A 26,755-nucleotide genomic window follows, 5' to 3' on the forward strand; every position below is an offset into this window, starting at 1 on the left:
AACCGGAACATATACTTTTTTAAAGTGTCTATATTACTCACAATTACTAATCGTATTGAACCGGAACATATACTTTTTCAAAGTGTCTATATTACTCACAATTACTAATCATATTGAACCAGAACATATACTTTTTAAAGTGTCTCTATTACTCACATTGAACCGGAACATATACTTTTTTAAAGTGTGTATGTTACTCACAATTACTAATCGTATTGAACCGGAAAATATACTTTTTAAAAGTGTCTATATTACTCTCAATTACTAATCGTATTGAACCGGAACATTTACTTTTTTAAAGTGTCTATATTACTCACATTGAACCGGAACATATACTTTTTTAAAGTGTCTATATTACTCACAATTACTAATCGTATTGAACCGGAACATATACTTTTTTAAAGTGTCTATATTACTCACATTGAACCGGAACATATACTTTTTTAATGTGTCTATATTACTCTCAATTACTAATCGTATTGAACCGGAACATATACTTTTTTAAAGTGTCTATATTACTCACATTGAACCGGAATATATACTTTTTAAAAGTGTCTATATTACTCTCAATTACTAATCGTATTGAACCGGAACATATACTTTTTTAAAGTGTCTATATTACTCACATTGAACCGGAACATATACTTTTTTAAAGTGTCTATATTACTCACAATTACTAATCGTATAGAACCGGAACATATACTTTTTTAAGTGTCTATATTACTCACAATTACTAATCGTATTGAACCGGAACATATAGAATAGAATAGAATATATCTTTATTGTAATTGTACATTGTACAATGAAATTGCATGCAGAACTAATTTAGTGCAAATTCATAACACATAAAAAACATAAGAACATAGATAAATAGATAAAAATACATAAAATACATAAAAATACCAAGCATACAGCTCACATGCACAGTCCTTATTGTTATCTTGTGTTCAGCGACACTATTGCTCTCGGATAAAAAGTGTTCTTAAATCGGTTTGTCCGGCTTTTTATTGTCCTGTACCTCCTGCCTGAGGGCGTCAGTTTAAAAAGTTTATGTCCAGGGTGAGAAGGGTCCTTTATGATGTTTTGGGCCTTTTTGAGGCGCCTGGCACTATACAGTTCATCAAGGGAGGGGAGAGAGCAGCCAGTGATCTTCATGGCAGTTTTTATGACCCTCTGAAGTGCATTTCTCTCTGCCACTGTGCAACTGGTATACCATACACACATGCAGTATGTCAGCACACTCTCTATTGAGCAGCGATAGAAGGACACAAGCAGTTTTTGAAACAGATTGTTCTTTTTGAGAAGTCTCAGAAAATAAAGTCTTTGCTGTGCCTTTTTGATGGTCACTGAGGTGTTCATACTCCACTACAGGTCTGGATGCCCAGGAACCTGAAGTTAGAGACCCTTTCCACATAGTCCCCATTGATGTACAGTGGTTGGATGTTTATTGTTTTTTTCTTCTGGAAACCTATCACTGGATAAATTCGCAACTGAGTGTGAAGCCACCGGAATGAGAATCAGCACCTCCAAGTCCGAGTCCATGGTTCTCGCCCGGAAATGGGTGGAGTGCCATATCCGGGTTGGGGAGGAGACCCTGCCCCAAGTGGAGGAGTTCAAGTACCTAAGAGTCTTGTTCACAAGTGGGGGAACAGTCCTTAACTTGGTGGTGTTAAGGACCAAGTTGTTTTCCCTGCACCACCCAGGCAGCCGCTCCACTTCATTTCTGTAGGCAGACTCATCCCTCCCAGAAATGAATCCAACTACTGTGGTGTCGTCTGCAAATTTAATGGTGGTATTGCTGGCGTGAGCAGGGGTGTAGTCATGAGTGTAGAGGGTGTAGAGTAGGGGACTTTGCACGCAGCCCTGGGGGAAGCCGGTGCTGATGCTGATGGATGTTGAGAGGTGGGAGCCTACTCTCACCCTCTGAGAGCGATTTGTCAGGAAGTCCAGGATCCAGTGGCAGATGTAGGAAGACAGTCCCAGCCCCGTCAGTTTAGGCACCAATCTGTGGGGGAGGATGGTGTTGAATGCAGAGCTAAAATCAACAAAAAGTAGCCTTGCATAGCTCCCCTAGTGCTCTAGGTGGCTCAGAGCAGTGTGGAGGGCTGTTGCGATAGCATCCTCTGTAGATTTGTTTGCCCTGTACGCAAACTGGTGGGAGTCCAATGCAGGTGGCAGATTTGAGGTGATGTGCCCCTGAACCACAGTTTCAAAGCACTTCATAATGATTGGTGTAAGTGCCACTGGACGGTATTTATTCAGGCTGTGTACTGCAGTATTTTTTGGAAGTGGGACAATAACAGAGTCCTTTAGACAGGGTGGGACAATGTACTGGGACAAGGATTGGTTGAAAATCCTGGTGAAGACAACAGCGAGCTGGTCAGCAAAGGTCTTTATACACGTCCAGGTACGCCATCCGGTCTAGCAGCTTTCCTTGGGTTCACCCTACTTAGTGTGCGCTGCACCTCATGTTCCTTCAACATGAGGTCGTTGTCACGGGTTGAGGGTTGTGATGTGACTGGATGTGGTTGCTCCACCTCAAAGCGAGCGAAGAAGATGTTCAGTTCCTCCGCCAGCGAGGCCTCTCCATCAGCCACAGCGAGATTGTTGGATTTGTAGCCGGTGATGTGCTTCACCCCCTGCCACACCTGCCTTGTGTTGTTGCTGCTGAGGTGTCCCTCTATTTTCTTCTGATATGCTGTCTTGGCTTCTATGATGCCTCTCCTCAGGCTGGCTCTTGCAGCACTGTACTGTGCCCCATCACCACACCTAAAGGCCTTGTTCCTCTCCTTCAGCAGGGTCCTGACCTCACCAGTCATCCAGTGCTTTTGGTTTGTATAGATCCGGATGCGCTTTTCTGTCATAGCAATATCTGTGCAGAACTTGGTATAGCTCAGCACAGATGAAGTGTAGTCCTCCAGGTCCTGCTGTTTAAAGATGCCCCAGTTTGTTCTTTCAAAGCAATGCTAGAGCTGCTGAGAGGCGCCCCTCAGGCCAGATTTTAACAGTCTTAGTTGTCGGGGGAGCACTTTTCCTGAGGGGGGTGTATGGACTCTGCCAAGGCTGTCTTTTGCCACCGATTCTATTCATAACTTTTATGGACAGAATTTCTAGGCGCAGTCAAGGCGTTGAGGGGTTCAGGTTTGGTGGCCGCGGGATTAGGTCTGCTTTTTGCAGATGATGTGTTCGTGATGCCTTCATCTGGCCGGGATCTTTAGCTCTCACTGGATAGGTTCGCAGCTGAGTGTGAAGCGACCGGAATGAGAATCAGCACCTCCAAGTCCGAGTCCATGGTTCTGGCCAAGAAATGGGTGGAGTTCCATATCCGGGTTGGGGAGGAGATCCTGCTCCAAGTGGAGGAGTTCAAGTACCTAGGAGTCTTGTTCACAAGTGGGTGAACAAGACTCGGTGCGGCGTCTTCAGTAATGCGGATGTTGTACCGATCCGTTGTGGTGAAGAAGGAGCTGAGCCGGAAGGCAAACCTCTCAATTTACAAGTCGATTTACGTTCCCATCCTCACCTATGGTCATGAGCTTTGGGTCATGACCGAAAGGATAAGATTACGGGTTCAAGCGGCCGAAATGAGTTTCCTCCGCCGGGTGGCGGGGCTCTCCCTTAGAGATAGGGTGAGAAGCTCTGCCATCCGAGAGGAGCTCAAAGTAAAGCCGCTGCTCCTCCACATCGAGAGGAGCCAGATGAGGCGGCATGGGCATCCGGTAAGGATGCTACCCGAACGCCTCCCTAGGGAGGTGTTTAGGGCACGGTAGGAGGCCATGGGGAAGACCCAGGACACGTTGGGAAGACTATGTCTCCCGGCTGGCCTGGGAACGCCTCGGGATCCCCCGGGAAGAGCTAGATGAAGTGGCTGGGGAGAGGGAAGTCTGGGCTTCCCTGCTTAGCCTGCTGCCACCCGAAGCGACCTCGGATAAGCGGAAGAAGATGGATGGATGGATGGTGTATGCTGGGATTCACAACACTGACAAGTGGTCAGACTGGCCCAAGTGTGGTAGTGGCTTAGCCTTGTAGCTACTCTTGATATTAGAGTAAACCTTGTCCTGAGTGTTTTTTCCCCTAGTTGCACATTTAATGTGCTGGTGGAATTTAGGGAGCACAGTTTTCAATTCTGGATGATTAAAGTCCCCAACAATGATGTGCACCGCCTCATGATACACGCTTTGTTGACTGCTAATGGAGTCATGTAACACCCTGAGTGCCGTACTAGCATTAGCTGCCGGTGGTATGTAAACAGCCGTTAGCATGACAACATTAAACTCCCGTGTAAGGTAGATGGGTCTGCATTTCACAGTAATGTACTCCAAATCAGATGAGGGGCGGTATAGCTCGGTTGGTAGAGCGGCCGTGCCAGCAACTTGAGGTTTGCAGGTTCGATCCCCGCTTCCGCCATCCTGGTCACTGCCGTTGTGTCCTTGGGCAAGGCACTTTACCCACCTGCTCTCAGTGCCACCCACACTGGTTTAAATGTAAAAATTAGATATTGGGTTTCACTATGTAAAGCGCTTTGAGTCACTAGAGAAAAAACGCTATATAAATATCATTCACTTCACACTTCATGAGCAGTGACTAGTAACAGTCTAGGTGTTGGTGCACCAGCTGTTGTTGACGTAGATGCATAAACCACCTCCTCTACTCTTACCAGAGTCTTTGGTTCTGTCAGCTCGATAGCTGTGTCCAGGATGAGCAGAATGCAGCTGTCCCCGACCATCTTATTTGTCGCAATCTGCAGCTTCAGCTCGTCCAGCTTGTTGGCGAGGGATCTTACATTAGATAAAAAAATGCTGGGAAGCGATGGTTTGAATGGCAGCTCGCGGAGCCTAGCTAGCACGCCAGCTCTGCAGCCCTGCTTTTGCTTCCTGTCCCTCCGCCTCCTTCTCCTTGGAAATGTAATCCACGGAGAGCCCGGTGTCCTGGCTATATCCGCCAGTATCTCGTGTAAGCAAAGAAACTCAGTTGAGACGTTTTGCTCAATCCGTAGTCCAAATTTAAGAAGTTCGGGTCGACTGTAGATGTTAGTCGCCCGGCATAATGTGGTCAGACACACACCCCATTCTAGCAAAAATAACAAAAACTTGCACCAAAAAAGAGAGCTCTGAGCTGCTGCGTCTATCTTGTTATCTGCGTTTAAAGTGTCTATTTTACTCACAATTACTAATCATATTGAACCGGAACATATACTTTTTTAACGTGTAAATAGTCTTGAAAATAAAAAAACACATTGAATGAGAAGGTGTGTCCAAAACTTTTGGCCTGTACTGTATATCACAAAAAACACATTTTTGCAGAACAAAACTAACGTTGCAATAATAGTATTAGAATGAGGGCTATAGTTATTTTTAACATTTTGTGTCAAGAAAATAGTCATGAAAAATAATGAGCAGCGGTCAAGTATTCAATACATCACAACTGGACTGTTTGCTCTGTCTTGGAAGGCGTTTCGCCTCAGCTTCCTCAGTTCATGTTCATAGACTTAGATTAGTGCGTTCTAGTCTAGCGGCTGGTGCAAAAACCCAAATGTTTATACTCCAAAAAACCAGGAGGGTGGTTTAGCTCTATCGCGTTGAGAATAACAACTGTTTTGATGCAAACGAGCAATCCTAACTGTCAAAGCCGACCACAGTCGTTGAAGTGTAAATTCCCCACGTTAGCATATTGAGGTATTGTGTGGCAGAACGATCGCTGTGCATCGACTACACTCACTCCTAAATAGTCTGAATCCCATTCCATTCGCTTGTAAACAAATGGCATACTCTGTGACCAGAATTTTTCCGGTCCACGTCATCACTGATTATTACTTTCTGCAGACTTCATGAAAGCCAACATGGAAAATAAAAACATCACCTACTGTACAATGTCCGCTGGCGTTAGGATGCCGACTGCTGGAATCTATCTGGAATTGTTGGCAGTTTTTAGTTGGTTTTTCATAGAAATGTCCGATAATGGATTTTTTACCGATATCCGATATTGTCCAACTCTTACTTACCGATTCCGATATCAACCCATACCGTTATATACAGTCGTGGAATTAGCATATAATTATGCCTAATTTTGTTGTGATGCCCCGCTGGATGCATTAAACAATGTAACAAGGTTTTCCAAACTAAATCAACCCAAGTTATGGAAAAAAAATGCCAACATGGCACTGCCATGTTTATTATTGATGTCACAAAGTGCATTATTTTTTTTAACATGCCTTAAAACAGCAGCTTGGAATTTGGGACATGCTCTCCCTGAGAGAGCATGAGGAGGTTGAGATGGGTGAGGTTGGGTGGGCGGGGGCTGTATGATGTAGGGTCCGGGAAGAGTTAGTGCTGCAAGGGGTTCCGGGTATTTGTTCTGTTGTGTGAATGTCATTCTTGTTTGGTGTTGTTTCACAGTGTGGCACATGTTTATGACAGTGTTAAAGTTGTTTCTACGGCCACCCTCGGTGTGACCTGTATGGCTGTTGACCAAGTTTGCACTGCATTCACTTATGTGTGTGAACAGCCGTTCATATTATTTGATTGGGCCGGCACGCAAAGGCACGCCCCCAATATTGTTGTCTGGGTGGAAATCGGGAGAAATTCGGGAGAATGGTTGCCCTGGGAGATTTTCGGGAGGGGCACTGATATTCGAGAGTCTCCCGGGAAAATCGGGAGGGTTGGCAAGTATAACTGATCTGTACTTCTCCCCACGTCCGTGTACCACTCCGTACAGCAGCGTTTTAAAAAGTCATACATTTTACTTTTTGAAACCAATACCGATAATTTCCGATATTACATTTTAAAGCATTTATTGGCCGATAATATCGGCAGTCCGATATTATCGGACATCTACTGTACAATGCTGATTGCTGGAATCTAGCTGGAATTGTTGGCAGTTTTTAGATGGTTATTTATTGGGTTTTATGGGCAGAATAAAGGACACGGCAGCAACTCCATTATTTTTTTTACCTTTTGTTTACAAGTTAGAATTCATTTAAAAAAAACAATCCATCCGTCGTCATATTTTTCTTAAGGATTGTGAACAATAAGCAAAATTCCCCAAAAAATAGTGCAGTTCCCCTTTAACCTCTAAAGGCCCTATCGTTTGTTTACATGCTTTTTTAAAAATTTGTCTTTGCTATTCGGATTAATTGGACCCTTGTTAGAATACAACATAAAAATCATCCTTTGATATGATGTACTTAGTCCATAAGTACACAAACGTGTACTTCATGTGTAGTAACCTGCTGATTTTAATTTTTACACTTTTTTTTAATCCAAATTCCATTGTATGTTATACTCTTCTGACACCACCAGATGGCAGTATAAGTGTCCACATAAGTGGCCATAAGACCCCAATTCAGTCGTGTACACAATTTTGGAAATAAGAGCTAAAAGGTGCTGTCCACGCATGTGCCCACTAAGGCCTTTAGAGGTGTGATTAGTTTTTACAGGTAAACTGGGAAGGGAACTGCACATTTTTTTGGAAGTTTGCCTATAATTCAAAATCCTTATGAGAGACAGGAACATGTATCTTGTTTTAATGGATTCTACCTCGTAAATAAACGTCTGCTTACAATGGAGCCAATGGGAGCTATGACATCATTCTGTCTAATGCGTTTACTCCGAGCGTAAAACCTGATAAATAACGATCCATTTACGTTTCGTGACCTGAATATTAACCAATTATCAGCAATATTGTTATGAGTGCTAACGTTAATTTGTGTCCTTATTACGGAAGCTTTATGCGACACTGAATTTATCGAACTGAATTTTTTTGCCTTTGAATTTTGTGAACTGAAATTTTTTTTTTACATCAAAATTTGCTGACAATTTCTTTAAACAATTGATTTTTGTTGTTTTTTAACATGTGTGTTTAAAAATTGTATTCTACAAAAAGTCAGTGTAAAAAAATATTGGTGTAGAAAAATTCGCTGCCTCAAAAAGTAAGACTCACTTCCGGTAAATTAAGACCGGGGTAATCGATCCTGTCTCTGAACCAATGAGGTGTCAAGATTGAAGTCACGTGACATGGGTCTTACATAAGAGCGTGAAAAAAGTAGTACCTGGGCTACCATGGCATAATACAACATAGTTAACGCGGCCCGTTGGATATTTTCAAACTATATAAATGAAGTAAAGTGAATTATATTTATATAGCGCTTTTCTCTAGTGTCTCAAAGCGCTTTTACATAGTGAAACCCAATATCTAAGTTCCATTTAAACCAGTGTGGGTGTGGCACTTGGAGCAGGTGGGTAAATTTTCTTGCCCAAGGACACAACGGCAGTGACATGGATGGCGGAAGCGGGGATCGATCGTAATAACACAATAACAACGCTAGCTTTATTTTTTTTTTGTGCCGTTACGTTTGTTAGGTCACGTAATAACACGGTAACAACACAGTAATAGCACGGTAATAACACAAACGTGGTTAATAACAAACATAATATTAGTCAGACAAAAGAATTTCACAGCACAAATGATTAAAAGTGTTATTTTAACGCTAACAACGCTAGTTTTAATACTTTTGTACCGTTACGTTTCTTAAGTCACAGTAATAACACAGTCATAACAAACACAAAAGTCAGACAAAATAATTTCACACCACAAACAATTAAAGGTGTCATTTTCGATCGAGCTATACCGCCCCAATACAAATGGTTCCAATGGTTAGAATCTGCACATTTGAGTGACATCCGGGTTACTACGGTAACCACAGGGAGGTCTGCAGAAAAGTGATCCATCCATTTCCTACCGCTTGTCCCTTTGGGGGTCGCGGAGGGTCGCTGGAGCCTATCTCAGCTGCATTCGGGCGGAATTATATAAAATATGTGGATGTTTTTTTACCCTTTGGGTTTATATTTGTTGCATATTTTTTGTTCGATTATAAAAGATGTCGATGAAAGAGGTGGGTTCATAGTTGTTATGTTTTTGTGTACATTTTGAGTGTCTTACTCAGTAAAAAAACTACAATTTTATTCCATTTTTCATTTGTTTTTTTTTTGATAGCGTTTTAGTATTAATTATTTTTTTTATCTTTGTTTGTACCATTTGGTGATCAGTTTTTATCCTTTATTGTGGAATTTGGGGAATTTTTTTCCCCACTAATGCACAGAAACTTCCACTATTTAGAGCAGGCGTGCCCACACTTTTTTCTGCAGGCGAGCTATCTACCTCATTCATATATATAATTTATATTTAATTATTTATGAAAGAGACGTGTTTGTTAACATGTTAAAGGTGTTTAATGATAACACAAGCATGTTTAACACATATAGATTTTTTTTGTTTCATTAAGACAAGTATATAAGTTGGTGTATTACCTGATTCTGATGACTTGCATTGTTTGGAATCAGACAGTAGTGCTGATAACGTCCACATTTTCGAATGGAGGAGAAAAAAGTCCTCCTTTCTGTCCAATACCACATGAAAGTGGTTAGTTTTTGGCGTCTTATTTGTCCAGCTTTCATAAACCTTTTTTATACATTTTGCAAGATAGGCGCCAGCGCTCCTTGCGACCCCAAAAGGGATAAGCGGTAGAAAATGGATGGATGGATACATTGACAGCAAACTCCGTAGCTTGCTAACTTGTGCATGCTAGCTTTCTGAGACTCTTATTTTGTTAGCACAGGCAGGAGGAAGCAGGGCTTTTATTGTGAAGACAGCAACTGTGTAGTCTGTCTTTAGGGTACGGCGTGGGAGTGTTGAAATAAAAAGTGTTTCTCGCCCTCCTCTCGGTCATGTTTTCTTAATAATGATCTCGCAGCAGCCAGCGTCATCTCAGAAGACCCTCGGGTGCCGTGAATGTCAATCAAGTGACGAAAGTGACGTCGTACTAAAGATTGATGATCACCAATTTTTAGGTTTATTTATTTTTTTGCTTGGTTTGCAATCGACTGACACACCCTCCACGATCGACTGGTAGGTCGTGATCGACATAATGGGCATCCCTGATTTAGAGTGTTTACAAAGGGATCCAAGCACACATAAAGTAGATCAGTGTTTTTCAACCTTAACTGAGATGAGGCACATTTTTGGCGTTGAAAAAATCCGTAGGCACACTGCTGGTAGAAATCATCAAAAAAACAACAACTTGGTTGACAGTAAAAAGTCGTCGCCGCAATTGTTGGGTATGACTTTAAAGCATAACCAAGCATGCATCACTATAGCTCTTGTCTCAAGGTAGGTGTATTCTCACCACTTGTCACAACCGGACTTATTTTGAGTCTGTGTCGTGTTTTAGTTCTTATCTTGCGCTCCTATTTTGGTGTCTTTTTGTCTTTATTTGGTACTTTCCTGTAGCAGTTTCATGTCTTCCTTTGAGCGATATTTCCCGCATCTACTTTGTTTTAGCAATCAAGAATATTTCAGTTGTTTTTGTCCTCCTTTGTGTGTCAGGTTCGGATGTACACTGTGGACGCCATCTTTGCGCCGCAGTAAGTCTTTGCGGTCGTCCAGCATTCTGTTTTTGTTTACTTTGTAGCCTGCTCAGTTTTAATTTTGTTCTGCATAGCCTTCCCCTAAGCTTCCATGCCTTTTCGTAGGGGGCGCTCGCCTTTTGTTTATTTTTGGTTTAAGCATTAGACACCTTTTTACCTGCACGCTGCCTCCCGCTGTTCCCGACATCTACAAAGCAATAGCTTTGAAGAGTATTACACGCTTACTCTGCTGAGCTCGAGACAGCACTGACACTCAACAACAACACACAATTTGCAGACTAGAATTACTGGTTTGCAAAAAATATTTTTAACCCAAATATGTGAATTTAGATAATCTCCCATGGCACACCAGATGGTATCTCACGGCACACTAGTTGAAAAACACTGAAGTAAATGACATGGCCTGTGGGTGTGGCCGCATGACTCCGCCCTCTTTTTTAAGTCACGTGACTTCAAACTTGACACCTCATTAGCTGTTTCTGAGACAGGATCGATCGCTTCAGTCGTAAATTACCGGAAGTGGGTTCTGCGATGAGGTGGCGACTTGTCCAGGGTGTACACTGCCTTCCGCCTGATTGTAGCTGAGATACAGTAGGTTCTAGCGCGGCACCCCCCCCACCTCCCCCAAAGGGATTAAGCGGTAGAAAATGGATGGATGGATGGATAGGTCTTGTGTTTTGAAGCAGCAACATTTTCTGCACTGATTTTTTTAGCGCTGAATTTTTATATATGGAATTTTATGTACATTGAATTTTTATATACTGAATTTTTTTTACAATGAATTCTTTTTTACATTGATTTCTTAAACAAAAATTTTTTAAAACACTGAATTTTTACATAATATATTTTTTCTATTGAAATGTCAGCCCAATTTGATGCAAAAAATTCAGTGTAAAAAAACCCAAACCTTTTCTAATAGACACAAATCAACCTCCATAGTTAAGGACTTACTTTGTTTAGAGAGCCAATTGCTCATATATTGATTGATTGAAACTTGTATTGGTAGATTGCACAGTACAGAACATATTACGTACAATTGACCAAAATAAGTTTTTCTACTTGTTTAAGTCGGGGTCCACGTTTAATCCATTCATGGTATTGACAACCTCGAGCTGGTGAGCTCCTGCATCGCCTCTGATCTTGAGAAAGTTTAATCCTAGATTATAAACCACGTCCCTCAACTTGATGCTAAAATGGTAAACTGACAAGTTGGCACACTTTTTTTGGTTTACTCAATACAAAAATACACTTCGTTCATCATGTAAATGTGAATATATCAACACCCCAGTGAGAGCAGACATTGTACAGTAAGTGATGTTGAATTATGTCCGTTGGCTCTCATGATGTCTGTAAACGAGCTAAATATGTAAATTCTACATGTCATTATGAATATATCTGTTGGTACATTACATATATACTTACAGCATGTGTATATATAAAACCTTTATAGGCGGAATAGAAGTGAGGCTTTTTCTCAAATTTGCAAATGCATTAAAAAATGTAAGTGTTCTTGTCTGGTAGGCAAAATTCGAAAAAAGTGCAGTTCTTCTTGAATTAATTTTAGTATCCACATGGAAACGTATGCAGCTTTTGTGTTTTTTGGCCCAACAGAAAGAAAAAATCCGCGAGAAGTTTGTGTCCGTTTTAAAGGAGCGCTTCAGTGAAAAGGGATTGTCGTTCTCAATCGGTGAGTTAAAATGTAGGCAAGATTCTGCGGTGTGATTGGAAATTGGAAATGTCTCTGCTCGCTCCGCAGGAGGGCAGATCAGCTTTGACGTGTTCCCGAATGGTTGGGATAAAAGATACTGTCTGGGGATCGTCAAGGACGACAAGTATTCCACCATTCACTTCTTTGGGGACAAAACTAAGCCTGTGAGTACGCTGATAAGCCATCCTTTCTAAGGTTGAAGATTGCTTTCGTTTATTTTGGGGGAATCGCAAAGACAAGTTGACATATACTAGTAAAGAACATCATGTGATAACTGTCTTGAGTTTCCAATCCTTTCTACAACTCTTATTTTTTTGTGATAGAGTGACTGGTTGGTCACAAAAAAACATTCATGAAGTGTGTTTTTTTTATGAATCTATTATGGGTCTACTGAAAATGTGAGCAAATGTGCTGGGTCAAAGTATACATACAGCAATGTTAATATTGTTAGTTACATGTCCTTTGGCAAGTTTCACTGCAATAAGGCGCTTTTGGTAGCCATCCACAACCTTCTACTTGAATTTTTGACCACTCTTGACAAAATTGGTGCAGTTCTGCTAAATGTGTTGGTTTTCTGACATGGACTTTTTACTTCAGCATTGTCCACACATTTAAGTCAGGACTTTGGGAAGGCCATTCTAAAACCTTCTTTCTAGCCTGATTTAGCCATTCCTTCACCGCTTGTGACATGCGTTTGGGGTCATTGTCCTGTTGGAACACCCAACTGCGCCCAAGACCCAACCTCCGGGCTGATGATTTTAGGTTCTCAAGGAGAATTTGGAGGTGATCCTCCTTTTTCATTTACTCTCTGTAAAGCACCAGTTCCATTGGCAAAAAAACATGCCCAGAGCATAATACTACCACCACCATGTTTGACGGTAGGTGTGGTGTTCCTGGGTTTAAAGGCCTCACCTTTTCTCCTCCAAACATGTTTCTGGGTATTGTGGCCAAACAGCTCCATTTTTGTTTCATCTGACATCACATGGACAAAGATAAGACCTTCTGGAGAAAAGTTCTGTGGTCAGGTGAAACAAAAATTGAGCTATTTGGCCACAATACCCAGCAATATGTTTGGAGGCGAAAAGGTGAACCCTTTAATCCCAGGAAAACCACACCTACCGTCAAACATGGTGGTGGTAGTATTATGCTCTGGACGTTTTTTTTTTGCCAATGGAACTGGTGCTTTACAGACAGTAAATAGGACAATGAAAAGGGAGGATTACATCCAACCTAAAATCATCAGTCCGGAGGTTGGGTTTTGGGCGCATTTGGGTGTTCCAACAGGACAATGACCCCAAACACACATCAAAAGTGGTAAAGGAATGGCTAAATCAGGCTAGATTTAAGGTTTTAGAATGGCCTTCCCAAAGTCCTGACTTAAACGTGTGGACAATGCTGAAGAAACAAGTCCATGTCAGAAAACCAACACATTTAGCTGAGCTGCACCAATTTTATCAAAAAGAGTGGTCAAAAACTCAACCAGAAGCTTGTGGATGGCTACCAAAAGCGCCTTATTGCAGTGAAACTTGCCAAGGGACATGTAAGCAAATATTAACATTGCTGTATGTATACTTTTGATCCAGCAGATTTGCGCACATTTTCAGTAGACTCATAATAAATTCATAAAATAATTTTTTGTGACCAACAAGTATGTGCTTCAATCACTCTATCACAAAAAAATAAGAGTTGTTGAAATGATTGGAAACTTTAAGACAGCCATGACATTATGTTCTTTACAAGTGTATGCAAACTTTTGACCAGGACTGTAAGTGTGAAGCTGGAACAAGGACACATACTGAGCTCCTAAATCCCGCTCTCGTTCCCAACATTTTCCTATGGATCACCTCGTAGCGAACTCACCTTTTCACATAGAATATTTTTTCGACGTCTGGGAATGACCCTTCTTGTCTTGAATCTTCGTGGGAGTTTTTAAACCTGACTTCTGTGTGTCAGGGAGGAAATGACTACGAGATCTACAGTGACCCTCGCACCATTGGCCATGAAGTCTCCAGTCCGGAGGAAACACAACGCCTTTGCCAGGAGCTTTTCTTTTCGTAAGCAAGAAAAGTCCACTGCAAAAAAGAGAAGCTGCTTACGTTGACTTAAAGGTGTGCTACTGAAGGTAATATTTTAAATAACATTCGGTGCTAAAAACACTAAGTGGCTGCAGGTACAGTGACACGGGGGGTTTGGGGGGGTACTGTTACGTCCAGTGGTTCAGGATATTATTTGTTTACTTTTTGGGTGTTTTTCCAGATTTTTTTGGGCTTCACTTTCTGTTTTCTGCTCTTATTTTGGTTCCTACCAAATATTTGCTATTACTGGCTATAATGCAACCATGATTAGAAAACTATATCAATTGTGAATCACATGTTAATTAGGTAACTATTCAATAGGATTATGTGGTGTTGCTGTATAGATAGACCTTGAGGACTCTTTCTGGGGCATCAAATGGATTAAATGTGTGTTTTTAAAAGGTACAAGCCGCACTACAACAACCTTTTACAGACTTAAAAGTAAATCCACTATTAAATAAAAATGACAAATAAACATTACGACCTGAGACAGTGAAGGCAATGAAAGCAATTAAGTTATTTGCTTTATGGTACATATCCAAGACTAATAACATTTTTATCCTCTGCTACTAAGTCTTTTGGGTTAGTATTTTGTTTTATGAAAATAATAATGACAAAGCTGGCCTAGAATGGTTTGCTTTTTTTACACATTTAAGTGCTTATGGTCCTACTATTATACAGTAAGTCGCTAATGATGAAGACCTCCATGTAAACTGTCGTCTGTTCATAGTTTTAAATCCCATTTAATTTGTGGCATGATTAAAAAATGACTGGAAAAGCCGCCAATATTCCTGAAATCATTGCATCGTTTGGTGTACATTTTTGTTGATACAGTCGTGGTCAAAAGTTTACATCAGGGGTCTAAAACTCAATTTACCTGGGGGCCACTGGATGCAGAAACTGGGTGAGGCTGGGCCGCAAGAAAAGATTTCTTAAAAAATCTAACATGCACTTTTTAATGAATTCACCTTCTTGGAATGGCTTTCAACATACTTGCCAACCCTCCCGATTTTTCCGGGAGACTCCCGAATTTCGGGTCACCCCCTCGACAATCCACCAGAACAACCGTTCTCCCGAATTTGACTCAATTTTCACCCAGACAACAATTTTAAGGGCATGCCGCGATAGCACTGCCTTGAACGTCCTCTACAACATGTCACCGCGTCTACCTTTTCATCATACAAACAGCATGCCGGCCACTTTACATACAGGTAAGTGAATGCAACACATACTTGGTCAACAGCCATACAGGTCACACTCAGGGTGGCCGTATAAACAACTTTGACACTGTTACAAATATGCGCCACACTGTGAACCCACACCAAACAAGAATGACAAACACCTTTCGGGAGAATATCCCCACAGTAACACAACAGAACAAATACCCAGTACCCCTTGCAGCACTAACTCTTCAAGGACGCTACAATATACACCTCAACCGACGCACGGAGCGGGGGGTATAATGTGTGGGGGGGAAGGGTTAGGGGCGGGGTTTGGTGGCACTGGGGGGTGTATATTGTATCATCCCGGAAGAGTTAGTGCTGCAAGGGGGTCTGGGTATTAGTTCTGTTGCTTATGTTGTGTTAGGGTGCGGATGTTCTCCCGAAATGTGTTTGGCAATTCTTGTTTGGTGTGGGTTCACAGTGTGGCGCATATTTGGAACAGTGTTAAAGTTGTTTATACGGCCACCCTCAGTGTGACCTGTATGGCTGTAGATCAAGGGTGTCAAACGTACGGCCTGCGTGATGAGTTTGCCAAATTTTAAAATGAGCTGCTTTTTTTTTTTAACAAAATAAACTGCTGTTCTAAATGTGTCCACTGGATGTCACAATAGCAATTCTGTTAGGCAAGCACGGTTTATACTGGAGCCAAGCAAGAGGGACACAATAAAGGGTGACTGTGGCTCCTCCTCCTCAACCCACATGAAACCTAAAACCTGCCGTTTTTTGTCTTGTTTTGAACCCATCGTCATTTGGCACCCTCGTTGCCCCAAAATGTCTGTCAACACGAGAAAAGTGAACTTAACCCTTTTGAATAGTTTTTACCTTCAATCCCAGAAAAGCTGTGACTTAAAAGTTTAATCATGGCTTTGTAGATACACTGAGATGAAGTCTATGCTCTATTTTGTTTCTCAAACTGCACCAAGTGCCCCAGAATTTTCAACAAACTCGAAGTGTTTTGTCCAGAGTATTTTCCATGATTTGTACATTTTCAGAAAGTGTTTGTTCTATTTTTGGCCAAAGAAAACAACCTGGAGGTATCTTTATTTTTAAGTTATCATGCCATGGATTTACCCTTCCGGCCCACTTGGGAATAGATTTTCCTCCATGCGGCCTCTGAGCTAAAATGAGTTTGACATCCCTGCTGCAGATCAACTATGTCTTGCAGTCACAATGCGTGCGTGCCAGAGCCAGGTACAACATATGACTGAGTTGGAGCACCGTCTGTGCAGGTCGTAGGGGGCGCTAAAGGCACCTCCTGAACATTCTTGTAAGGGTGAAAAGCAATAGAAATTTGAGAGAATTTCCCTGAATGTTGGGAGTCTCCCGGAAAAATCAAAAATTGGGAGGGTTGGCAAGTATGTCGCTGTCAAGCGGCAATCATATAAAACTTGCAGGCGACACTAACATCAAATTTGAATATCAAGGTCCGGGCCGCGTGTCTGAGACCGCGGGTTTACATGCACTTGTGAAGAACATAATGTCATGGCTGTCTTTTGAGTTTCCAATCATTTCTACAATTCTTATTTTTTATGATAAAGTGATTGGAGCACATACATGAAGTTTGGTTCTATAATGAATTTATTATGGGTCAACTGAAAATGTTGGGTCAAAAGTATACATACAGCAATGTTAATATTTGCTTACATGTCCCTTGGCAAGTTTCACTGCAATAAGGCGCTTTTGGTAGCCATCCACAAGCTTCTGGTTGAATTTTTGACCACTCCTCTTGACAAAATTGGTCAACTTCAGCTAAATTTGTTGGTTTTTTGACATGGACTTGTTTCTTCAGCATTGTCCGTAAGTCAGGACTTTGGGAAGGCCATTCTAAAACCTTAATTCTAGCCTGATTTAGCCATTCCTTTACCACTTTTGACATGTGTTTGGGGTCATTGTCCTGTTGGAACACCCAACTGCGCCCAATACCCAACCTCTGATTTTAGCTTGTCCTGAAGAATTTGTAGGTAATCATCCTTTTTTATTGTCCCATTTACTCTCTGGAAAGCACCTGTTCCATCCATCCACCTGGACAAGTCGCCAGCACAGATAGACAACATGCATATAAATATTTACAACTTTAAACATCTTAACAAAATAGTGTTATGGAGGTAAAAAAACAAAACTATTTCCCTTTTTTATTACACCCTTTGTCAATATTAACATGGATCTACGAATCAATCAATAATTATTTATATAGCCCTAAATCACTAGTGTCTCAAAGGGCTTCACAAACCACTACGACATCCTCGGTAGGCCCACATAAGGGCAAGGAAAACTCACACCCAGTGGGACGTCGGTGACAATGATGACTATGAGAAACCTTGGAGAGGGCCGCACTTTGTCTTGTTATATTATTATCTTACAGTTATATTTTTATTCCCATTGTTGCTTTTTATTTTTTATTCTTATTGTAATATTTCTCTATTTTGTTTCCATTTAAACCCCCATTATTTACTTTTTACTTTTTTTAAATTGATCTCAACTCTGTACACTGCTGCTGGAATTTTAATTTTCCTGAAGGAATCAATAAAGTACTATCCATCTATCTATCAATATGTGGGCAACCTCACCCCTCTAGGGGAACCAAAAGCAATGGATGTCGAGCGGGTCTAACATTATACTGTGAAAGTTCAACCCATAGTGGATCCAACACAACCGTGAGAGTCCAATCCAAAGTGGATCCAACACAGCAGAGAGTCCCGTCCCAATTATAGAATTATCTATGTTGCAAAAATTGTGGGTAACAAAATTCCACGTGCTGCTTCGATAGCAGTTCCATTCGCAGCAAAACAGGCCCAGAGCATAATACTACCACCACCATGCTTGACAGTAGATGTGGTGTTCCTGGGATTAAAGGCCTCGCCTTTTCTCCTCCAAACATATTGCTGGGTATTGTGGCCAAACAGCTACATTTGTGTTTCATCTGACATCACACATACAGATAAAACCTTCTAGAGCAGGGGTCGGCAACCCAAAATGTTGAAAGAGCCATATTGGACCAAAAATACAAAAAAAAATCTGTCTGGAGCCACAAAACAAATTTAAAAGCCATATTACATATAGTGTGTCATGAGACATAAATTGAATTAAGAGGACTTAAAGGAAACTAAATGAGCTCAAAAATAGTTACAAATGAGACATAGTAATGCAATATGTACACATACAGCTAGCCTAAATAGCATGTTAGCATCAATTAGCTTGCAGTCATGCAGTGACCAAATATGCTCGATTAGCATTCCACACAAGTCAATAACATCAACAAAACTCACCTTTGTGCTTTCACGCACAACATTATAAGTTTGGTTGACAAAATGAGACAGAAAAAGAAGTGGCATAAAACACGTCCTAGAAATTCGGAGAAAGTTGTACATGTAAACCAGGGGTGTCAAAACTTTATCCACTGAAGGCCGCACACTGAAAAATCAAAGCAAGTGGGGGCCATTTTGATATTTTTTAATTTAAAAAACATGTATAAAAAATATAAATTTCGGCCTCCACCCAGGCTTGATATCAGGGACCCCAAAGGGTTTTGGTCAAAAAAATATTAAAAATGTGTCATTATTCAGTATTATTTTTTTTATTATTAATCTAGTTTTAAATTTCTAAATCAACATGAGGTCTATCCGTCAATATAATTATTTTAAAGATTTAAGTTGGATGCTCTTTTGTTTCGAAAAAAAATGATTTTTTTAATGGAAAAATCACAAAATATGCAATATTTTCACCCAATAATTTTTTTAAGTGGAATATTTGAGATTATATAGTAATTGGAGCATTAAAAATGTCAATAACTTATAACACCATTGATTTTAATTCATCATTATTTTTTGAGCAATGACACTTAAAAACAAATCACGCTAAAATTGTTGGGGATCCAAAAGGGTCCTACTTATTAAAGTGTTGAAAAATAAATTATACATTTTTTTTACTGTTTACTTTTAACACAATAATCTCGAGATCAACTTCAGATCTATCCGTCAATTATAAGTTTTATTGTTGTTTATGTTTTTGTGTGTTCATTTTAGGCCCTTCTTTAAAAAAAACAGCTCAGTTTTTTATATGGCAAACACAAAATATGCAACATTTGCCCCCCAAAATATCTCAAAGTGGAAAATTTAATGTAACGTAATTGGAGACTTGAATAGGTTTATAATTCATAATGACATTGATTTTGATTCATTATTTTTTAAAGAAAGAAACAGCCTGCATGGCAGCTTTGTGTTATTAGAGTAAACATTGCAACAATTTCTTGTTACATTTCACCTGTTTTCTCCTTTATATCACTTTTTATGTATTTTTAAAATGTGCTGTGGGGCACTTTGGACACCCCTGATGTAAACAAACCATGGTGAGTTCAAAGACCGCCAAAATTAGTAGGACAAAACGGCGCTCGCCCAATAGTCCAATCAGTGAAGCATGTTTAATACAGTGTGATTTATAACACTTAGGGAGGTTTGTGTCTTGTTTGTCCTCCTACAGAAACCACATAAAAAAAAAAAAGTATATTTTTTACCCTCATCTTTTTCAGTTTTTGAAAAAGCTCCAGAGAGCCACTAAGGCAGCGCTAAAGAGCCGCGGGTTGCTGATCCCTGTTCTAGAGCAATGTTCTGTGGTCAGACCCATCGTAAATTCCTAAAAGAACCAAACTTCATGACTGTTTTTTGTGACCAACAAGTATGTGCTCCAATCACTCTATCACAAAAATATGAGTTGCAGAAATTATTGGAAAGTTAAGACAGCCATGACATTATGTTCTTTATAAGTGTATGTACACTTTTCCCTCATTAAAATGTGTCACAAACTGTTTTTTAAATTGTGTTGCAACCTTAAAGATGGCATTTATTGACTCAGCATCCACAGATACGGACCACATCACAGACAAGTGTATTGTACAGGAAAAAAAAAAATCTAATGTTCCTCTCAATCCGTCTTAAGATGTCAACTGTGTGACTGTTCATATTTTTGACAGGAAGAGAGCATACCTTATGTATTCCAAAGACATTACACAACAATGCTGGATGAAGCACTCCAGTACTTTGTACACCTGCTCGACCTAAACGTGCTCCCCTTCAGCTTAGAAAACATACAAATGTCAAACAAAATAAATTATATTGCAAAATAAACGCTTTCAATATTGGATGTAAATAATGTTCATGTTTTGTTCGTTTTAAGTTCAATGTGAAATACTGTCAAACTTCCCATTGTCTTACATGAATCCACGCATTAGTCACAATAATCCTTGTCTACATAACGTTTGCAGGAATACATTAGTAGGACATGCCTGTGACCAGCAACACAAGGTAAGACACATAAATCTGCTTACCGTGAATATGAATTTCTAATTTTTCCACTGCGCCTGGCTGTGTGGAGTACAATCGATTCTAGTCTGTAAAACAGGGGTGTCAAACGTACTGTCCGAGGGCCGGAGAAGGCCCTCGAACAGGTTTTATATGGCCAAGTATAAAAAGTAACCTGAAATTTTTTATGAAAAAAACTGCTGTTCTAAATGTGTCCACCAGATGTCACAATAGCAATTCTTTGTATCTTTGTAGATCAGGGGTAGATGTGGCTTTTTTGATGACTGCATCTGGCTCTCAGATAAATCTTAGCTGATGTTGCCTAACACGATAACTAATGAATAATTCCGCTAGTAATCACAGTGTTAAAAATAACGTTCAAAATATAAAACATTCTCATGCATTTCAATCCGTCCGTTTCTACCGCACCTGTTCAAAAAGTCGCATTAATGGTCAAAAGTATTTTATTTATTATTGGTTAGCTTCAGAATAACAATGTTATTAAAAAGAGTAAGAGAGGTGGTGGGGGGTTGCCCACATATGCGGTCCTCTCCAAGGTTTCTCATAGTCATCATTGTCGACGTCCCACTGGGGTGAGTTTTTCCTTGCCCTTATGTGGGCTCTACAGAGGATGTCGTTGTGGTTTGTGCAGTCCTTCGAAACACCTGTGATTTAGGGCTGTATAAATAAACATTGATTGATAGATACACGCATTTAGTTGTTGTAATCTGGGAAAGTCCAAATGAAAGAGGAGGCGTAGAATCTCTCGTCAGAGCGTGGGACGACACTGTACAAGGGTACAGGTCAACGGGTTTCTCCTCATTGAACTAAATTGAATCCAGTCTCTGTTTAATTCCTTGCTTCTTGTCTGTTTAATAGATGTCATCAATGTTTGAACCTGACAGTTGTACTTAGTGTTAAAAATATTAAGATATTTTTCGGACTATGAGTTGCAGTTTTTTTCATAGTTTGGCCGGGGGTGCGACTTATACTCAGGAGCGACTTGTGTGAAATTATTAACACATTACCGTAAAATATCAAATAATATGATTTAGCTCATTCACGTAAGAGACTAGACGTATAAGATTTCATGGGATTTATCGATTAGGAGTGACAGATTGTTTGGTAAACGTATAGCATGTTCTATATGTTATAGTTATTTGAATGACTTACCATAATATGTTACGTTAACATACCAGGCACCTTCTCAGTTGGTGATTTATGAGTCACATAAGGTACACTTATTCAGCCTGTTGTTTACTATTCTTTATTTTCAATTGTCTATTCTTCGTGTTAGGTTTTATCAAATAAATTTCACCCAAAAATGCAACTTATACTCCAATGCGACTTATATATGTTTTTTCCCTCTTTATTATGCATTTTCAGCAGGTGTGACTTATACTCTGAAAAATACGGTATATGGCTCTCACGGAAATATATTTGGCTTTCATGGCTCTCTCAGCCAAAAAGGTTCCCGAACCCTTTTGGAGATGATGCTACATATGTACAAAATTAGTGCACTGTGACAATCCTTGGTACTTTAACTTAACTTTAACACTAGTTGAGGAAAATGATCAAACTACATAAATAACATCCTCTAATTTGATTTATGTATTATTTTATCCTGATAAATTGAAAATTAACACCAATGTGTTGACTGATGAACATTATCACATAATTTATTTAGAAAATAACAACAACAAATAAAGATGGTAAACTATTAACCGCAACATGTAAGTGTAAAGAAAACAACATTATGACTTGTACATTTTCAGAATGTGCTTGTTCTATTTGTAAACAAAGAAAATCTTAATTTTTAAATTATCGTGCCGTGATTTTACAGAGTAGATTTTTCATACATGTGGCCCCCCCGGTCTAAAATGAGTTTGACACCCTTGCTGTAAAGTAAGCAAGTCAAGTGATTTATTTTAGATGTAAATCATGTAAGCTTCTTTTTCTTTCACTTTCAGTTCAGTCGACTTACACCACTTTTCCTGCCCCATGGCAAAAATTGTATTTCTTACAGTTAATCACACAATTTTCTTAAATAGTCAGGCGAACTCCCACCTTGCCTTCATCACCAGAGGGACGTTTTAGTTGCTCACCTCAGACAATCCAGGGGGTAGTGATGAGACCCAGATGGTCTTAGCTTGGACCATCCCACCTTCACACAAATAGTGAGGGTAAATCATGTCATTAAAATCATAAAAACAGTATTTTTCCCCCCCAAAGAGAAACATCTTGCAACTATTGTTGTAATCTTTCTGAATGTTGGCGTTTGAAGAAATTGGTGCCAGCGGTGGTGAACCCCGTCTCTGGGTCCTTGCACTCGTCCCCGGCCCGGGATGAGAGGCCGCTCAGGACCGCCGCGCCTGATTCCAGGTCCGTAGAGACGGGGCTGTGGTCCCTGCTAAAGTGCTTGACCTGGGCAGGCGGAGAGAGAGAGGGGTTCTTCGTCTTAGCGTTCTGAATGACTGCTTCCTGTGCGGGGACTTGGTACGTTGTGGGGGGGTCCGGCCCGCGGTGTCTCGCCTGCACAATCCTCTTCTTAACCTCTACTTTCGCCCATGTGATTGGCTTCCCTGTCAGCGCCGCTATCCTCTGCATGAGGGAGCAAAAAGGAGAATTTGTTATTCAAGTGCACGTCACCAAACATTGGACCCCATTCAGCAATATTTTCCTAACTTTTCCTGTTATCTTATGATTTCGTAACGAGTCCATTCAAATTCATGACGTGTTCTTAAATGACCAAATTGTTCCCACCTGCTCTTCTTAAGTTGCTGAATGCCAAATGGTTAGCGCGTGCGTGTCTATCATAATTTGCCTATAAACACACCCTTACTTCCCCAATATGCATATGTAAACACCCTTAATTACGTAATTTGCATAGGTAAACACTGTTAATTACATAATTTGCTTACGTAATTGCACTCAATTCCCCTAATAAGTCAAGTACCAATGATTGTCACACACACTAGGTTTACCATAAATTGATTAACGTGGACCCCCGACTTAAACAAGTTGAAACAATTATTCGGGTGTTACCATTTAGTGATCAATTGTACGGAATATGTACTGTACTGTGCAATCTACTAATAAAAGTCTCAATCAATCAAAAGGTGTGGTGAAATTTTTTCTTTGCATTTGACCCATCCCCTTGTTCACCCCCTGGGAGGTGAGGGGAGCAGTGGGCAGCAGCAGTGGCCGCGCCCGGGTATCATTTTGGTGATTCAACCCCCAATTCCAACCCTTGATGCTGAGTGCCAAGCAGGGAGGTAATGGGTCCCATTTCTATCGTCGTTGGTATGACTCGGTTGGGGTTTGAGGTCAGAACCTACCGATCTCAGGGCGGACACTCAAACCATTACTTATTATTGTAACAGATGCCGTGAACTTGGTTCGAGTGCACAATTCGGCTAAATGACAAAAAACAAAAACAATATCACGATGGATTCCCAAAGGTGAGGCTTTGATGGGCTTGTAGAGCAAAGAGGTGACGTATTTCTTCTTGTACCGAACCCAAGAGGGGGAAATACAAATTGTTTGGAGCAAAAGTAGAAGCCGAATACTCAACCCATTTTAACAAGTTGTACTTCCGAGGGAATTGGGTACACTGAGTAGGTACATAAGGGCACAATTTCGTCGGAAAAGCCGAACATCAAACACACGGACAAAACCCAAACAGATTACACAAGAGAAATTCGGATTATCCCAATGAGGGAAATACATAACGTCAAAACGCAAGTTTAAGAAATGGGGGACTACCGAGGTAGCCTAAAGCGTTCAAAAAAATATTCGTCATTTCGGGCAAATAGGTCTACATGGTTGTGAAAAATGCGTTCCGTCCCCAGGGTACAATCTGCGGGCATCTTGCAGTAGCAGCAAAAGCCTTGCCATTGTGTGAATTGAGTCTTTTAAAGAGTCACCGATCACTAAATCAACGCCCCGGTAATTGATGATTGTGTGTGTGCATTGCTCTTTTTGCTATAGGTCTGTCTGTCTTATTTACTGTATATCTATCCATCTATAATATTAATTTAACATTAGACAATAGAATTAGCAGAACTTATCACACTTAAGAACAAATAGGCCCCCCTAAAAGTGCTCTGGAGCCCTCATAGATTTTGTTCTTACCTATGAACAAATCCCAGCTAAAAAAACATTGGTGAATACAAAAATCATCCTTGAAAACTTCATAAGTGGGCCTGAGAACAAAATTTGTTCTTAAGAACGATTGCTGAATGGCGCCCATTAAGTCCCAACATTGCACAGTTTAGGGTATCTGAGTGAAAAGATCTAAAAGAAGTAGAACGTTTCTAGGACAGATTTCTCGTGGTGTTTTTGTATGCCTTGTCTGGAGCCCGGGTGGTGGTGAGCGGTTCCTCCTGGTGGTACCTCCTGGTGATTGGTCAGTTCCTCCTCCAGCTGCTGGGACTCCTCCCTCACGGCAGTCAGGAAGTCAGCGGGTGACTGGCGAGGAGGCGTCGACCGCTCCGCGTGGTTGTAGAGACCCTTCCACATTCTGAAGGAACATAGAGGGGACACATATGAGCTACTGCAGACCTGGGCAAATTAAGGCTGTTAAGCTTTTCAATCTGGCTCGGCCGGACATTCCCTAATAATTTTTTATAGGTTTTTAAGATAGAAACTGTAGCTGCCGTTTTGATATGCAGGGATGTTTTCAACTGACCATAAGTCTTCAACTATACAAAGTATTTCAATTGTTGGAATCTGGGCTTTTGCATGATATACTAGTTACTATGGTGATCTAAAAAAAATTACTATAGTAATTTAAGTCACGGCAGCTGAGACAAGGCACAGAGCAGTGTGGGTGGGGAGCGTTTCCACAGCGGCCAGCCTGATATTGCGGGTGTCAGGGACAGACGCGGAAGGAGATTTTTAAGACAAAGTTCTAAAACTTAGTGACATTTCAGATACATCAGATTGTAGGTGGGTTTATTTTTTAAATGTTAAATGATAAATGGGTTGTACTTGTATAGCGCTTTTCTACCTTCAAGGTACTCAAAGCGCTTTGACACTACTTCCACATTTACCCATTCACACACACATTCACACACTGATGGAGGGATTTGCCATGCAAGGCGCTAACCAGCACCCAACAGGAGCAAGGGTGAAGTGTCTTGCTCAGGACACAACGGACGTGACGAGGTTGGTACTAGGTGGGGATTGAACCAGGGACCCTCGGGTTGCGCACGGCCACTATTCCACTGCGCCACGCCGTCCCTAAAACTCCATTTTACCCTTTGTGTTCATATTTCGCTGTGTTTGTTGCATTTGGCTTGATTGTAAAATATGTTGATTGAGAGGGGGTATGACGTTCACATGTTCTCAATATACCCAAAAATATGTTTGGAGGAGAAAAGGCAAGGCCTTTAATCCCAAGAACACCATGCCTACTGTCAAGCATGATGGTGGTAGTACTATGCTCTGGGCCTGTTTTGCTGCCAATAGAACTGGTGCTTACAGAGAGTAAATGGGACAATGAAAAAGGAGGAATACCTCCAAAGTCTTCATGACAAGCTAAAATCCTCAGCCCGGAGGTTGGGTCTTGGGCGCAGTTGGGTGTTCCAACAGGACAATGACCCCAAACACATGTCACAAGTGGTAAAGGAATGGCTAAATCAGGCTAAAATTAAGGTTTTGGACTGGCCTTCCCAAAGTCCTGACTTAAACATGTGGACAATGCTGAAAAAACAAGTCCATGTCAGGAAACCAACACATTTAGCTGAACTGCACCATTTTGGTCAAGAGGAGTGGTCAAAAATTCAAGAAGTTTGTGGATGGCTACCAAAAGCGCCTTATTGCAGTGAAACTTGCCAAGGGACATGTAACCAAATATTAACATTGACTTGTTTCTTCAGCATTGTCCACACATTTAAGTCAGGACTTTGGGAAGGCCAATCTAAAACCTTAATTCTAGCCTGATCTAGTAATTCCTTTACCACTTTTGACGTGTGTTCGGGGTCATTGTCCTGTTGGAACACCCAACTGCTCCCAAGACCCAACCTCCGGGCTG

General features: G+C 40.8%; 2 protein-coding genes across 4 annotated transcripts in view; one reads left to right on the plus strand and one right to left on the minus strand.

Annotated features, from left to right (window-relative positions):
* pmm2 (phosphomannomutase 2) overlaps positions 1-14,987 on the plus strand; it is a 36,921-nt gene extending 21,934 nt beyond the window's left edge. The window contains exons 6-8 of the mRNA XM_061907282.1: positions 12,030-12,105; positions 12,175-12,290; positions 14,080-14,987. Coding sequence (XP_061763266.1) covers positions 12,030-12,105; positions 12,175-12,290; positions 14,080-14,184 — 297 coding nt within the window. The 3' untranslated portion in view covers positions 14,185-14,987. The remainder of the gene's footprint in view (positions 1-12,029; positions 12,106-12,174; positions 12,291-14,079) is intronic.
* Positions 14,988-20,395: 5,408 nt separating this feature from the next.
* Positions 20,396-26,755, minus strand: part of LOC133557026 (myotubularin-related protein 7-like) — a 49,596-nt gene continuing 43,236 nt past the window's right edge. For all 3 annotated transcript variants that reach the window (XM_061907321.1, XM_061907316.1, XM_061907319.1), the window contains 2 exons: positions 25,114-25,240; positions 20,396-23,319 (listed from right to left, as the gene is read on the minus strand). In XM_061907321.1, coding sequence (XP_061763305.1) covers positions 22,966-23,319; positions 25,114-25,240 — 481 coding nt within the window. In that variant the 3' untranslated portion in view covers positions 20,396-22,965. The remainder of the gene's footprint in view (positions 23,320-25,113; positions 25,241-26,755) is intronic.

This window comes from Nerophis ophidion, linkage group LG01 (assembly GCF_033978795.1).
Source record: "Nerophis ophidion isolate RoL-2023_Sa linkage group LG01, RoL_Noph_v1.0, whole genome shotgun sequence".
Taxonomy (NCBI): domain Eukaryota; kingdom Metazoa; phylum Chordata; class Actinopteri; order Syngnathiformes; family Syngnathidae; genus Nerophis; species Nerophis ophidion.